Raw genomic sequence first — 12917 nt, 5'->3', positions numbered from 1 at the left:
TTAAATATTTTATTTACAAACAAATAGTAACCTAGCATTTTCTCCTAAACTCAGGGAAAGGGAAAAGAAAGTCAAAGCATATATTAAACTATACATTAAACCCTCAGTGCTGAAATTCCCAATCCAACACATATGTTTTTTTCCCTTTAGGCCTTTGGAAATTAGGCTTTGCTATGAGACTTCAGCAAGGTTATTTTGGTTCAAGAAGATTGAAATCTTAAGTTGAGGGTTCCTTGGGGAGACCATCCTGCCAGCAACCTCAAGATCCTGCTGTAGTAGATTTTAACCACGAGCTTTTGCATGCGATTTGACCTTAAAAACGAAAAGAAGCGGGGGGAAATACCCCCAACAAGCAAACAAAAATCCCAAACAAATAACAAAAAACATATTTTAAAAAACCCAAGGACAAAAAAAAAAAAAAAAAAAAAAAAGAAAAAGAGGGAATAGCAGCGGGCAGGTGGTGCAGCCAGTAGAGGGCGGTGGGATTTAGAGGAAAGTTGTTGAACTTCGTCTAATGAAGCATTTGAAGTGATAAAATTATCCATTTAAATCGTTATTTGAACCTACCTACCTACAGCAAGACATAGGCAGGATAGAGAAAAAAAGAACCAAAATAGAAACGAAATTTTATTACTTTAAGACCTCTAAAAAGTCCTGTTTCAGGGTAGGAAGATTTCATACTAAATGCATCATTTACTTAATTTTGAAATTCGTTTTCAATTACTGAAATACAATAATTTCATGCATCCTATTGAAACCAAGACAACTATTTCTCATAGATTTTAAGGCCAATGGGTAACGTAAAATAAAAAAATACCAAACAAGAAGAAAGTTATTTTTAAGGCACACCTATTGTCACTTGTGAAGATGAAAACTGCACAAGAAAGTAAAACTGATTAAGAAAAAGTAATACAAGCAAGAAATACAGATTTTTATCTTTCAATGCATCTTATTCACCAAAAGGAAAAGCAACATTTCTCACCTTCTCACCAAACAGAACAGCTCCCCAGGGCTAAGGTTAGTGCATTATTTGACACCAGCCCAGTTTGCATTTTGCGACGGAATATTGTGGATATTTTCAGAGCCCTTTTGAGCTACACAAGTCCTGAAGCAACACCGCTGCCCCACGCCAGAGGGGACCGAGCTGTCCCCAGCCGGGGATGTCCCGGTGCTCCGTGGCACAGCGGGGACACCTTTGCCAGGTTCGGGTGCCTCGGGCCGTGCCATGGAGGGAGCCCCGATGCCCTCCGAGCCTCGCCGGAGCTGCGGGAGCCCCGCTGCCCCTCAGAGCCCCCCGGGGGATGCGGGAGCGCCGCTGCCCTCCGAGCCCCGCCTGAGCTGCGAGAGCCCCGCTACCCTCAGAGTCCCCCGGGGGGACGCGGGAGCCCCGCTGCCCCTCCGAGTCCCGGCGGGACGCTGCGGGCACGAACAGCGCCCGCCCCGTGTGGGACCTGTTGCCCTCAGACACCGGCGCGGGGCTGGAGTCAGCGGAGGGGAGGATGCGGAGACACGGCGGCGACACCGCGACACCTCACCCGCTGCCCGCACCTCAGCCACCGAGGGCACAGTGGTCCCGCACTGCGGCACCTCGGCGCTCCCCCAGCAGCGGGATGCCCGGCGCGAGGCTGCCGGTTCTGCCCAGCCCAACCGGTGCCCCCGCGCTGTCCGCACCTCCCCGCGCTCACCTGCAGCCGCCGCCGCCGCCGCGCTCGGGGATGCTCCGCAGCCGGAGCCCTCACCTCACCTGCACCGGCCGCACCGGCCAACAGGGGGCTGGCTTGCGGCATGCCGGGTAATGTAGTCCCCTGGCTGCCTGGACCGGCCAATCCCCGCTGCGCGCCGCGGAGCGTGCCGGGAGTGGTAGTTCTTCCCGGAGGCGTCGGCGCGGGGCAGACTGGGAGTTGTAGTCAAAAAGCTGCGGTGCGCAGCGGCTTCTCCCAGCTGTGGAACTACAACTCCCGTGCCCCCGCGCCGCGGTGGCTCGAGCGAGCCCGGACGCGGCACCGAGCGGCCGTGGGTGTGCATGGCCATCATGGCGGCCCCGCCACCCTCAGCGCCGGGAGAGCCGGCGCCGCCACCGCCGCCACAGCCGCTGCAGTACAGCCTCCTGCTGCAGCACCTCGTGGGCGACAAGCGGCAGCCCCGCGTCTGGGACCCCGCCGTCTTCGGCGGAATCCCCTGCCCGCCCAAGAGCGAGGAGCAGAAGATGGTGGAGCGGGTCATGGAGAGCTGCCCCTTCAAGGCGGCGCTGGCTTGTGTGGGAGGTGCGGCGGCTCTGGGGTCGTTCGGGGGTCCCTGTGGCGTCGGGAGAGGGGCGGATGGAGAAAAGGCTGCAGTGCCCTTGTTTGATTTCCTTCTTAAGCCTGCTCCAGTGCCTATCCCATGTCGCAGGCAGCGATCTGTGTCTGCCTTCCTTGGAGGTGCTCGTGGCCTTTCCTCACACAGCACGGGCTGTCACAAGTGTCCACAGCACCGAGGGATTCCTGCCCTGTCACAGACAGCGGGGGCAGAGCCGCTCCACTGCCTGCGGGGAATGCGCTGCTCCAGCCCAGCCAAGTTAATTTCATTGTTTATCTCTCACAGGTTTTGTTCTGGGAGGTGCGTTCGGTATCTTCACAGCTGGCATTGACACCAACGTGGGGTTTGATCCCAAGGATCCCTACCGCACCCCCACGGCCAAAGAGGTGCTCAAGGACATGGGGCAGCGAGGCATCTCCTACGCCAAGAACTTCGCCATCGTGGGTGCCATGTTCTCCTGCACGGAATGCGTGGTGGAATCTGTGAGTAAGAGCCTCTCAACCATTAAGAAATGTTTTCTGGTACCCTTTAGAATCCTCTACTAGATCCAAATAAGTACATATATCCTCTTTGTAATAGGGCAGTGGACTAGGCTGCTTTGTTCTTTCTTGGCCAGCAAAGCTTTTCAGTTTTGAGATCTGTCTTCAGAGCTGCTGTTCTCTGACAGAATGAAGAACTCTTCTGCAGTAGCAAAGTCCTTTTCAGTTTTAAGTCCTAAATGTATTGGCAAGCATAGGCATTATTTTTTAAAACCCTTTTAAGCTACAAGTGCTTGTGTAAAATGTCAAACTGTGAGTTGCAAGATGGTAATTTCAGTCTAAAAGTTCCATATGCAGAAAGGGTTCATTTGATGAAAGTTCTTGAGTAACAGGCTGGTTTTCATCTGGCCTCTACAGTCAGAAATTACCTTTCGTAGCTCAGTAGTAAATCTATCATTGCTTTTTTAAAATAGGAAAATTACCCTGTTATGAATTTGAGTCCTGCCTTTTAATTGAAAGGCACAATGAGTTAAGAAGTTTAACTCATCTAGAAGAAAAGTGTATCTGCTTGCACAATGGAGCAGAACAAAGAGATCTCTGCACTGGTGAAAATCAGCATGTCCTGGCTATGAATATAGTCCATCTTTGTCAGCAAGTGCTGTGACTCTCACTGTGCCAAAGAGCAGGCTCAGGGCTGCTCTCATGTGGCTGTTGCACTTTTAGACTCAGGGCTGTGTTCTGTCCTGCCTCACTTGAGGATCCTTCCCCAGCACTGCATTGCACCACATGGATTTGTCTCGCCTCTGCCAGTTCCCTTCTCCTTCCTCCCTTCCCTGCCCTGCGAGTCTGGGAGTGCAGGGCCATCTGCTGAGAGCAGAGGGAAGAACACCCTCAGCTGAGAAGGGGATGGCAGGTCGTTTAAGCTTTCTTGCTGTTAGCACAGATGCTGAGTGTTATTCCATATTTCCTTGTTGGCTGTGATTTGTGACTCCACAGTATCGTGGGAAGTCGGACTGGAAGAACAGCGTTATCAGTGGCTGCATCACGGGAGGAGCCATCGGCTTCAGAGGTTGGTGGTGCCTGCTGGGAGCTGTTTCTGTGATAAGATTGGATTTGGTTAAGCAGCACACGATGTTCTCGTGCAGCACACACACCACAAACCTCCTTGCATGGGGATGTGGTGAGGCCAGTGTGAGAGTGTGCTCCGGACTGGCAGAGCTGTGAGCTCCAAGAATTAGTGGGGGTAAGGAAGGGTTGGTCAGAGAAGAAAATCAACAAAATTCATTTGAAAGAAAAGTCAGGAGATGGTGGTGGCTGTCCACACTCTTCTGTGGCATCACGGGAGAGAGCCAAAAATACATACAGAAGCTGTTAACTGAGGTTTACACATCTGCCATTTCTGCTACTCTCCTTTGAAACTAGAACTAAAGAGCTCTCTTCTTTTGTATCATGTGTAAAATACTTTTCTCCTTTCTCACGTATCAGTTCAAACAGACAGCTCTACTTACATGTGAATGTAAGTGAAGAAGTGGGGTTTTAGTCCAGCAGCACTAGTGGAGACTTTCCTTTAGTGGTAACATCTGGGAAAATGCCCAAGTAGGGGAGAACTGCTCTGCTCATCAGAAATATCAAACTTCTCTCACTCTCCTTAAGAAAAAAAACAGTCCTGTTTTAAGAAGCATAAACGAAAAGAAAGCTCTTGAAAGTGCTTCTAATTGAGCTTGTTAAGTTGTGTTTGTCCTAGACCTAATCCTCTTAGAGCTGTCAGAGCAGTGGCTGCTCTTCCTTTCCCTCCCTAGCCCCACCAAGGCACTTGCAGGGCTCAGATGAGAGCACAGTAAAGTCAGCAGTGGCCACGGGAGGGTTTGTACATCAGGCAGTGGCAGTGTCACTGTCCCCCAGGAGGGCACTGCCAGGTTCCTGTTGCTGTGAGCTCTGAGGCAGCACAAGTTACTGGGTAGAAGAATATTTCCCCTGCTTTGTCTCATGGTTCCCACCCTTGCCTTGCAGCGGGGCTGAAGGCCGGCGTGATCGGCTGCGGAGGATTCGCCGCTTTCTCCGCCGCAGTCGATTACTACCTGCGGTAACAGCCAGGAGCAACAGTCCCTGTCCAGTGCTGCTGCTGAGAGCCTGCACCACGGCACAAGCACCAGGCTTACCTTTCCACTGCCTCTGGAGTCGGGGTGGCGCTGGCCACTGTGTGAATGACTAACAGCGACCTGGCTGCGAGCCCTGGCGAGCTGCTGCAGGCGGGCTTGCGGGAGCAGGGGAGCATGGAGCCAGGCACAGAGCAGCATCTCCAGGACACATCAGCTGACTGTCAGTTTCCAGGAAACATGCCTGGACTCTGAGCTCTTTCGATCCTTTGGGGCTGATTTTGATTAAGTCTGTTGCTGGCATCAAAAGAAGGCGGGAGGACAATCTTTGATGAGAAATGCGGTGATTTAGGTTGTCACATATTTGAAGGTGCTGCAAGTGTTTTAACAGTCACCAGTTTGCAGCTTGCTACTCTGTTGGGGAGAGGTAAGATCCTGTGGAGAAATAAGCTTGTTCCAGGCTTTTCTTAAAATACCATCTGAAGACAAACCACCATCTGTACAACTTGTCTTATTTCAAGTACAGAGATGAGCGCCAGATTTCTTTACCATGTTTTAAAGGGAAAAGCAGAAAGGAATCCTTACCCTTAGAGCTGTGGTTACTGGCAGATGAACAGAACAGTTTAAGGGAAAAAAAGAGGTTGTTGCTGAAGTATAATTCTCTGTAGCCACTTGGCCAGCCTGATTTAACCTCACAGTGGGAGTGCAATCTTGCTACTGCTTTAATTGCCCCAGGCTCACCCCATTAGTTCCAGCAGTTTGATGGTGAGACTTAGAAAGCAGAGCTGTGAGAATAAACCAGTGTTTGACAGATAACTGGGCACTCACTCAGCACACAGCCTGCTTCCCATCACATCCCTGTGCCACCTCCACGTGCCCCAGTGTTACTTACACAGGGGGAAGTGAATGTTTTTTCTCAGCTCAGTTTTTTCTGCCCAGAATTGGTGCTGAAATCAAAACATCTGTTTGTTAGCTCAAGGAGCTGCTGCCTCTCTGATTGGTGTTCTCTCTGCCCTCCTGAAGAAGAGTAACCAAGCTCTGTTCTCAGATCTCAGAGGGTCATTTTTAACCTTCACTGAGCCACTCCATAAAGGCAAACACTGCCTCTGATCTTTTTGAGGCAGTGGCATTTCAGATGCAGTGCACACCACTAATAGGGATTCTCCCACTCACCTCCCCTCCTTTGCATCCACATTTGGACATCCCAGAACAGTGACAGCCCTTGTTGACCTGGAAGAGCAGCACTAGCAGTGTGTTTTGGCTGGTACAGTGGTCAGTTTGGAGGCACACTGGCTCCCATTCCCACATGGAAAGAAGTGGGGAGACAGCAAGCACCATGTGATCTATCAGATGAGGTTTCCAGATCTCCTGATGTCCCTTGCTGTGCCTGTTCAATATCCTCAGGCCAGAAGCTGTGCAAGTCAGCTGAATTTTAAGCTTGAGTAATTCTAGGCTGATTAAACAGCCTGGCTCCAGACAGTCCAGGGTTTTTTCTCCAAAATGCAAGGATGTAGCCCAAACCATAAGAACTCTCTTCAAAGATTGCTTGGCACAATGCCTGTGCTTATACCACTGGCTTGAAGTGCAACTAGCAAGAATTCCACGACAGAAAGAAGCTGTGATGCCAGAGTGATCAGTTAGTGCAAACAGCAACACCACAGGGCTTCTTTTGTGCAAATATCGGGGCTTTGCATTTTTATTAACATTTTTTTTTCTCCTCACGAGGTTTTACAGCCATTTAAAGTTTATAATCTACAGAAATTGAAACAGAACACAAACAAAAATATATCCTTAACAACTTTTGAAAGTCAAATATTAATTAACAGTTCTATTCTACCTGTAGCTGCAAGAGTCCACCCCCCTCTTTTCCTTCCTGTAGGGACAAGCAAAAGCCAGTCATGGGGACAGCCACAGCCTGTTGTGCTGGGCTGTGGGGACCGGGCCTCCAGCCACTGTCACAGGGGGAGATTTGGCTGTACAGAGTCTCCATCTGGAATGACAGAGAGTGGACAGAGACTTGGACACATGTAACAAATCAGACACACACAGGGATCTGTTGTGCAGTCAGATCTAAAGCTCGGCCTCCTTACTGGGTCCAGGGCCAAGACAGACGCCTGGTTATTTTCTGCAATGCTGTTTCCCTTCTGTTGAGCTGGTAGTCAAGAGGAGCAGGGTCTGGAGTGTGAGCCCTTTGGAGGGGGACTGAGACCTCCCCTCCTTGGTTGCTTTGCTGGTGCAGGGCTGGCAGGTGCTGCCTTCCCCAGGGAGGGGGCTGAGGACATACCTGGTGCATCGGTGGCTGGGCTCTACCTGGAACAGTCCAATAGCTGGGAGGGTAAAGGCAACGCTGCTGTGGGGGACAGGCTTGGTCACTTCTCATCCATCTCCATTTGGCACAGGAGAGCACAGGGCCAACGCAGTCGGGGACATGGGGGGGCTTTTCCCACAAGAACACGGACTCAGCTCACAGAGCGAAAGGTTTTGTGTCCCAACAGGTACCAACACCTACGTGGGAGTGTGGGGGACATCCCAGGAGCCAGACACTGGGGCAGCCTGTCCTGCCCTGGGACATGGCCTGACAGCTCCAGCCATCAGCTTGGGAGGGAAGGGTCACTGGAGCCACTAACAAACAAACCTGAGCTGGCTGGGCACGGCTAATCCAGCAGCAACCACTTTGGGAGAAAGACAGAACAAAGCATTTCTGCCTTCAGACACGAGGCCATGAAGGCTTTCCTCCTCCCATCCTTCTTGCTGGTTCCCAGGCTGGGTGACCATCCAGCTGCTGCAGAGCACTTGCCTCTGGCAGCCAGGCTGCCACCGAGGCAGGGCCATGTGCTGCCATGTGCCCAGTGCAGCAGGGAACGCCAAGGAAGGGATAAAACATCTCCTTGTCCCCGTGGCCACGGGAGGGATGCTGTGCCACGGGGTGCATGCAGTGCTCATGGCAGTGCTGGGCTGGCAGGGGCGTGAGTGCCTCACCATGGCAGAGACAGAACCGTACAGCAGAGACCCTGTTCCCCACCAAACTTCCAAATTGGGGAAATTTGCGACCACATCAGTGCCAGAGCACACGTGGGGTCAATCCATGGTGCAGAAAGCAAACCTGCCTCTGGCTGGCCATCCTTTCAGCCTGCTGTGGATCCAGACCAGCCAGCACCTCTGGCTCCAGCCTTGTGTGAGAGGTTACCCCATAACTACTCAGAGGCGAAATCCAGCGAGGGGAGGAACCGCCACGCCACACGCACACAGGCAAAGCACAGGGCTGGAGAGGGGACTGGCCTGAAACACCCAGAGGAGCCGTGGCAGGGAGGAAGCAGCACCCTGCTCCTCGGCCCTCGGGGTCGCAGTTTGCTCAGAGCGGAGCAGGATCCAGGCACAGGGTCCGACGTTTGCGCAGGCAGCGAAGCCAAAGCGGGGCTGGTGTCACCGTCACCAGGGAGGGAGGGAGGGAGGCCCGTGAGCTCCCGGCCTCGGAGCGAGCCAGTGCTGCACATGCAGGCGTGGGCAGGGAGCTGGGCAGCAAACAGGCACTCGTGGGGCACTGCAGGCTTCAGGCAGGGGGTGCCTGTAGGAGTGAGCGGGCAGGAAGGAGTCCAGGAGAAAACTAGCCAAGGGGGAAGCCTGTGTCCACAGCCCTTGTCAGTCACTACCTCTTCCGTTGAGCAAATATACATAAAAACAATCCTTGAACACAAGAAGGGACATAAGACACGACTACTTTACAGAGAGGGCCTGGCACCTGCTGGGACCGGGCCACTGGAACATGATTGTACAGGAGCTGCAGGCAGCACCGTCCTGGGTCTGGGCTGGTCTCCCTCGGGGGCTGTGGTCCAGTCCGTGTCCCCCAGCAGGGAGCTGGAGTGTTTGCAGCTGGTGCCTTCTGCCTGCAGGCTACACGTCCGTGGAGAAGTAAAGTGTGTTGCGTTTGAGCTCGCTGAAGGAGATGGGAGGATGCTGCAGGTAGTAGAGAAGGACCTGGACCTGTAGAAGGTAAATGGGGGGTGTTACTACAGAAGGGGAAAGAGCTGCCACCTCCCAGCTTGTCCCATCCAGCAAAAAGTAACAAATCTACCCAGACAGACAGGTGAACCCCTCCAGTCCCCAGCTCTTACCTGGGCCATCACATCGTGGGACCAGATGTCAGAGGCCAAGGTGAGGTGCGCCTTGCTCTCCCCCTCTGAGGGTCTCAGAAGTGTCGGCCCAAAAACCGTGGCCAGATTGTGGAGAGACATTTTGTTGATAGGTTCCTTTTCAGCCACCCTGAGGGGTACAGGAGAGAGGCAGTGTCAGCCCCTAACGATGCTCAGGAGTGGGGAGCCATGGGGTGATGTGGAGGCCGAGGGCTGCTCTCCCTTCTCCCAGCAGCAGTAGGGCACCTCCAGCTTTCCACTGCCCTCTATAGCCCTCAGAAAAGCCAGGTGCAGGGCAGGGAGCTCTGCCCCCTTCACGGCCTCTGCTGGAGCTGCCGGGCCTGGCTGGGAGCCCTGGGCGTGATGTGGCAGCAACCAAGCCCTGACTCCTGCACTGCGGGGCCTCCACCCTTCCCCAGCCCGCAGGGCATGGGAGCCCTGCACAGCCCCTGCCCCCTGCACCCACTCCCCTCGAGGCTCCCTGCCCCAACAGCCCCGTGGGAGCCCTGCCAGCACGGAGGGAAGCAGGACCACAACATTGCCATGTTAGGAGGCAGCTGTGCTCCCCGGCACAGGCTGCTCGCTTGAGCCCCGGCCAGGGGAGCAGATGTGGGAACTGGCTGTGCCCGGTTCTCAGGATGGAAATGGATTTTTCCTTCTCCATCCCCCAGCATCAATCACTTTTTCTGTTTGGTTTTAGCCAAACCAGAGGAACAGAAAAAAAAATTTAATGATGCAAGTAACATGAGCCATGAGCCCCAGCTCTGGCCAGGCTTGGTGTTCTGCTCTGCTGCCCTTCCACAGCCCTGTACCTTCCCTGGGTTTTGGGGCCCTAGGGACCCCCAGTCCCTGAATCCCCAGGTTTGGATGCACCTCATCTGGGCCAAGAAATGCCTGCCAAACCACCAACTGCTGCACTCACCCTGGGATAGCTGATATGAGGTGTCACCTGCAGTTCTGGGACATTTCCACAGAGCTGAGTGTCCTTGGTTCTTGGCCACCCGCTGCTGACAGGTGACAGGGATTGCTGCATCTTGTTTTGCAAGGACTACTGCTGGACTGGTGGGAAGGGACACAGAGCTGTTTTCCTGCTAAGGGGGACACTGCAGAGCTCCCAACTGATTCCTGCCCTGTGCTGAGGTCAGCTGCTCCCTGCAGAGCTCATCCAAGCAGCTGCACGCCGGCTGCAGCAGCCAAGTGTTCCTTGTTTGCAGAGGCCGTGTGCTCCCTGCAGAGCTGACCTGGATCACTGGCCAGGCACAGCCCAGACCCTGCTGGCACCACAGCCGCTGGTCCTGGGACACCAGGGCTGCTCTGGAGGGGCAGAACAGCTCCAGGACCCCCCAGCATCCTACAGGGCCCAAGGATGCTGGGAATGTGGAATGCCAACACTGATATCAGAGAAGGGTCTGAACAAGCTGCAGCCTGGGGAATATGCCAGAACCCAGAGAGATGAGGCAGGTGGGGCACACCTGGAGCTGTACCCTCTTGGAAGGGCTGGGAAAGGACCACTCCATGCCTGCCCCAAGCTGCTTTTGCTGGCCCTGGCTGCTGCCCTGCTCTGCACCAGCACAGCCTCCAGTCTGGGATCAGCCTGGAGCCGTGCTGGAAACAAGCAGCTTTAACTCTGTTCATGTCCCATCCCCACAGCAAAGCAGTGAGACAGACCCATCCTGCACCTCCCACCCACCCCAGGCAGCCCCTGAGCCTTTACCTTTTCAAGTGCTCCAGCAGGAAGAGGAAGGTGATGAGGTTGGGGTCAGGCAGCGAGCGGAGAAGGTGCATCATGCAGTTCTCCTTGGCAGCAGGATCCGAGAGAGCTGGAGGTAAAGAGAGGGAGGGCTCAGGACAGGGTCTGCTGCAGCAGCAGGACCCACCACAGCCAGACACCTCCCAGCAGCCACTGTGTGAGCACTGGGGAGCAGAGCTGGCCTGGAACCAGCAAAAACAGCCAGGACCAAGTGGGCTGAGCTGGGAATGACCCTTGGGGGTCTCCCATCCCAGAGCAAGCAATGCCAAACTGAGTTTGTGCATCATCCCCTTCCCATCCCTTACCGATGCCCTCCATGAAGGCAGGGTAGAGCCTGTCAGTGAGGAGGGGCTCGGGCAGCTCTCGGAAGTACAGCTTCAGCGTGCCAGCGATGGCATTGATGTCCATGTCACTCAGCATCACCAGGATGTCCTTGTTATCTGTCCAGAGAGCACCCACATGTGACTCCTGCCCTCCTGATCCCCTCTGTGTCACTGCAGCCAGCCAGACAGGCTGCCAGCTGCAGGGCAGGACAGCACTGCTGGGTTCACAGCCCCATCAGCCAGGCTGAGCCTGGGAAAAGCCCAGTGGTTCCCGCCTGGCTGGGCAACAGGACACACAACGATTTGTGCAAATCCATTTGTAACATTTCCCTGACTCAGTGTCTGCCAGGAGCCAGCCCAGAGGCACAAACAGGCTGGGATCCCTGGGTGGTTTTGCCCCTCCTCACCCCCAGCCCCTTCCTGTGCAGAGTGGCACATCTGGCACAAGTGCAGTGCAATAACCAAACCCAGCCTTGCAGAGGGCTAGGGTGGGATCTCAGAACACCAAGCTCCCCCAGGACACTCACTCGCATCAAAGACAGCTTTCAATGCCTGGATGTCAGTGGCCACTCCGGAGATCCTGTAGATGCCAACCTCTTCAATGCCCCTCTTCTCCACCTCCTCCACGCACTGGCGCACGATGTAAGGCACCTTGGAGCGCTCGCGCCTGGCTCGGGAGGCACAGCTGTCACCAGAGACTCCCAGGGGAACCCTGGCAGCCAGCCCAGCCCTGCCAACCCAGTGCCCAGCCCTGCATGCACGAGGGGAGGATGGGAATGGCAAAGGGAACGGGAAAATCCCCAGCAGAGAGCAAAGGCCAAGCTCCCAGTGCTGGTGGGAGCAAAGGGACACAGTGCAACCAGAGCAAGGGGACGCAGGGCAGCCACACACCCAGAGCAGATCAGCCCCACAGCCCTGCATCATTTACTTTGTCACAACACTGATTTTCACCCCGAAGACACCAGTCTGCTTTTTGGACGGGGTCCTCTTCAGGCTCATGTCCCTGCTTGTGAACTTCATGGAGAACTCCACCTTGATCTGTGGGAGACAGGGGGTGAGTGCTGGCTGCCCTGAAGGCGAGAAGGGGCTGCATGCACAGCGAGGGGCTGTGGGTCCCCCACCACACTTACTCCGTTCATCTCAATCACATCCATGTGCCAGTTCTTGGTCTGCACGGCCTGTGGGTCCAGCTGTGGGGAGAGAAGCTCTGTGAGTTCTGTGGGGACACAGCCTCGTGCCAGCCCTGCTGCCATCCCAACCTGGTGGCCCCAAAGCCCCTGATCTGCAGGTGGTATAGAACACAGGATATGCTTTTCCTGTGCAACAAGACCACAGGATGGAGAGGTTCCCATCCCTTTGGGCTCTGGGGTCCCTCTGGCCGTGCCCTGAAGCCAGGAGGGCTCAGCCCCCCTGTCCTGCCCTCTCCCCAGAGCCCCTGCAAGGCAGTGCTATAACCCACACCCACGAAGCAAGAAACTTCCAAGAAATTAGGACTATTTCTGGCGGCAGATTGATGAAACAGAACTAGGGCAGCGTTTTCCATGCAGAAAAACAACATCTCCCCATAGCCAAGGCTATTTATAACCCCTGGGAATGACAGGCTCTGCTATTTCTGGCTTTGGGGCTAGCGGGGGACTCGGCGACGCTGCCCCGGGTGCAGTGAGAGGTGCTGGCATTCCCAAGGCCCTGGCACGTGCCCTGGTGGGTTCCGGGCCCCAGGGCTGTGCAGAGCTGGCTGCAGTTGCCTCTTGGGGCTCTTTGGTCCCCAGCTGGTGGTATTGATCCTGCCCCATCGATCCCTGTAATGCACGGGGCGGGCAGCCCGGCCCTAATGTCCCCTT

General features: G+C 54.7%; 2 protein-coding genes across 3 annotated transcripts in view; one reads left to right on the top strand and one right to left on the bottom strand.

The window, feature by feature from the left end:
* The first annotated feature begins 2023 nt into the window (after positions 1-2023).
* On the top strand, positions 2024-5366 carry TIMM22 (translocase of inner mitochondrial membrane 22). Its single transcript, XM_054287316.1, has 4 exons — positions 2024-2264; positions 2584-2780; positions 3774-3846; positions 4788-5366. The coding sequence occupies exons 1-4, from the start codon at positions 2024-2026 to the stop codon at positions 4862-4864; spliced, it is 588 nt and encodes a 195-aa protein (XP_054143291.1). The 3' UTR covers positions 4865-5366.
* A 1189-nt stretch (positions 5367-6555) lies between these two features.
* ABR (ABR activator of RhoGEF and GTPase) overlaps positions 6556-12917 on the bottom strand; it is a 29279-nt gene continuing 22917 nt past the window's right edge. For both annotated transcript variants that reach the window (XM_054287314.1, XM_054287315.1), the window contains 7 exons: positions 12207-12266; positions 12005-12114; positions 11604-11743; positions 11059-11193; positions 10718-10823; positions 8986-9133; positions 6556-8854 (listed from right to left, as the gene is read on the bottom strand). In XM_054287314.1, the coding sequence (XP_054143289.1) occupies positions 8765-8854; positions 8986-9133; positions 10718-10823; positions 11059-11193; positions 11604-11743; positions 12005-12114; positions 12207-12266 (789 nt within the window). In that variant the 3' untranslated portion in view covers positions 6556-8764. The remainder of the gene's footprint in view (positions 8855-8985; positions 9134-10717; positions 10824-11058; positions 11194-11603; positions 11744-12004; positions 12115-12206; positions 12267-12917) is intronic.

Source organism: Melozone crissalis, unplaced genomic scaffold (assembly GCF_028551555.1).
Source record: "Melozone crissalis strain CALT ecotype California unplaced genomic scaffold, PUWL_Pcris_2 ptg000057l_1, whole genome shotgun sequence".
Classification (NCBI taxonomy): domain Eukaryota; kingdom Metazoa; phylum Chordata; class Aves; order Passeriformes; family Passerellidae; genus Melozone; species Melozone crissalis.
This window is presented reverse-complemented; position numbering and strand designations above follow the sequence as displayed.

What these genes read in the sequence shown, in the direction of transcription:
- TIMM22 (XM_054287316.1), top strand. Translation starts at nt 2,024, where the DNA reads ATGGCCATCATGGCGGCCCCGCCACCCTCAGCGCCGGGAGAGCCGGCG. An exon ending in GGCGCTGGCTTGTGTGGGAG is followed by an intron (nt 2,265 to 2,583) that starts GTGCGGCGGCTC and finishes TATCTCTCACAG; the next exon opens with GTTTTGTTCTGGGAGGTGCG. An exon ending in CGGAATGCGTGGTGGAATCT is followed by an intron (nt 2,781 to 3,773) that starts GTGAGTAAGAGC and finishes GTGACTCCACAG; the next exon opens with TATCGTGGGAAGTCGGACTG.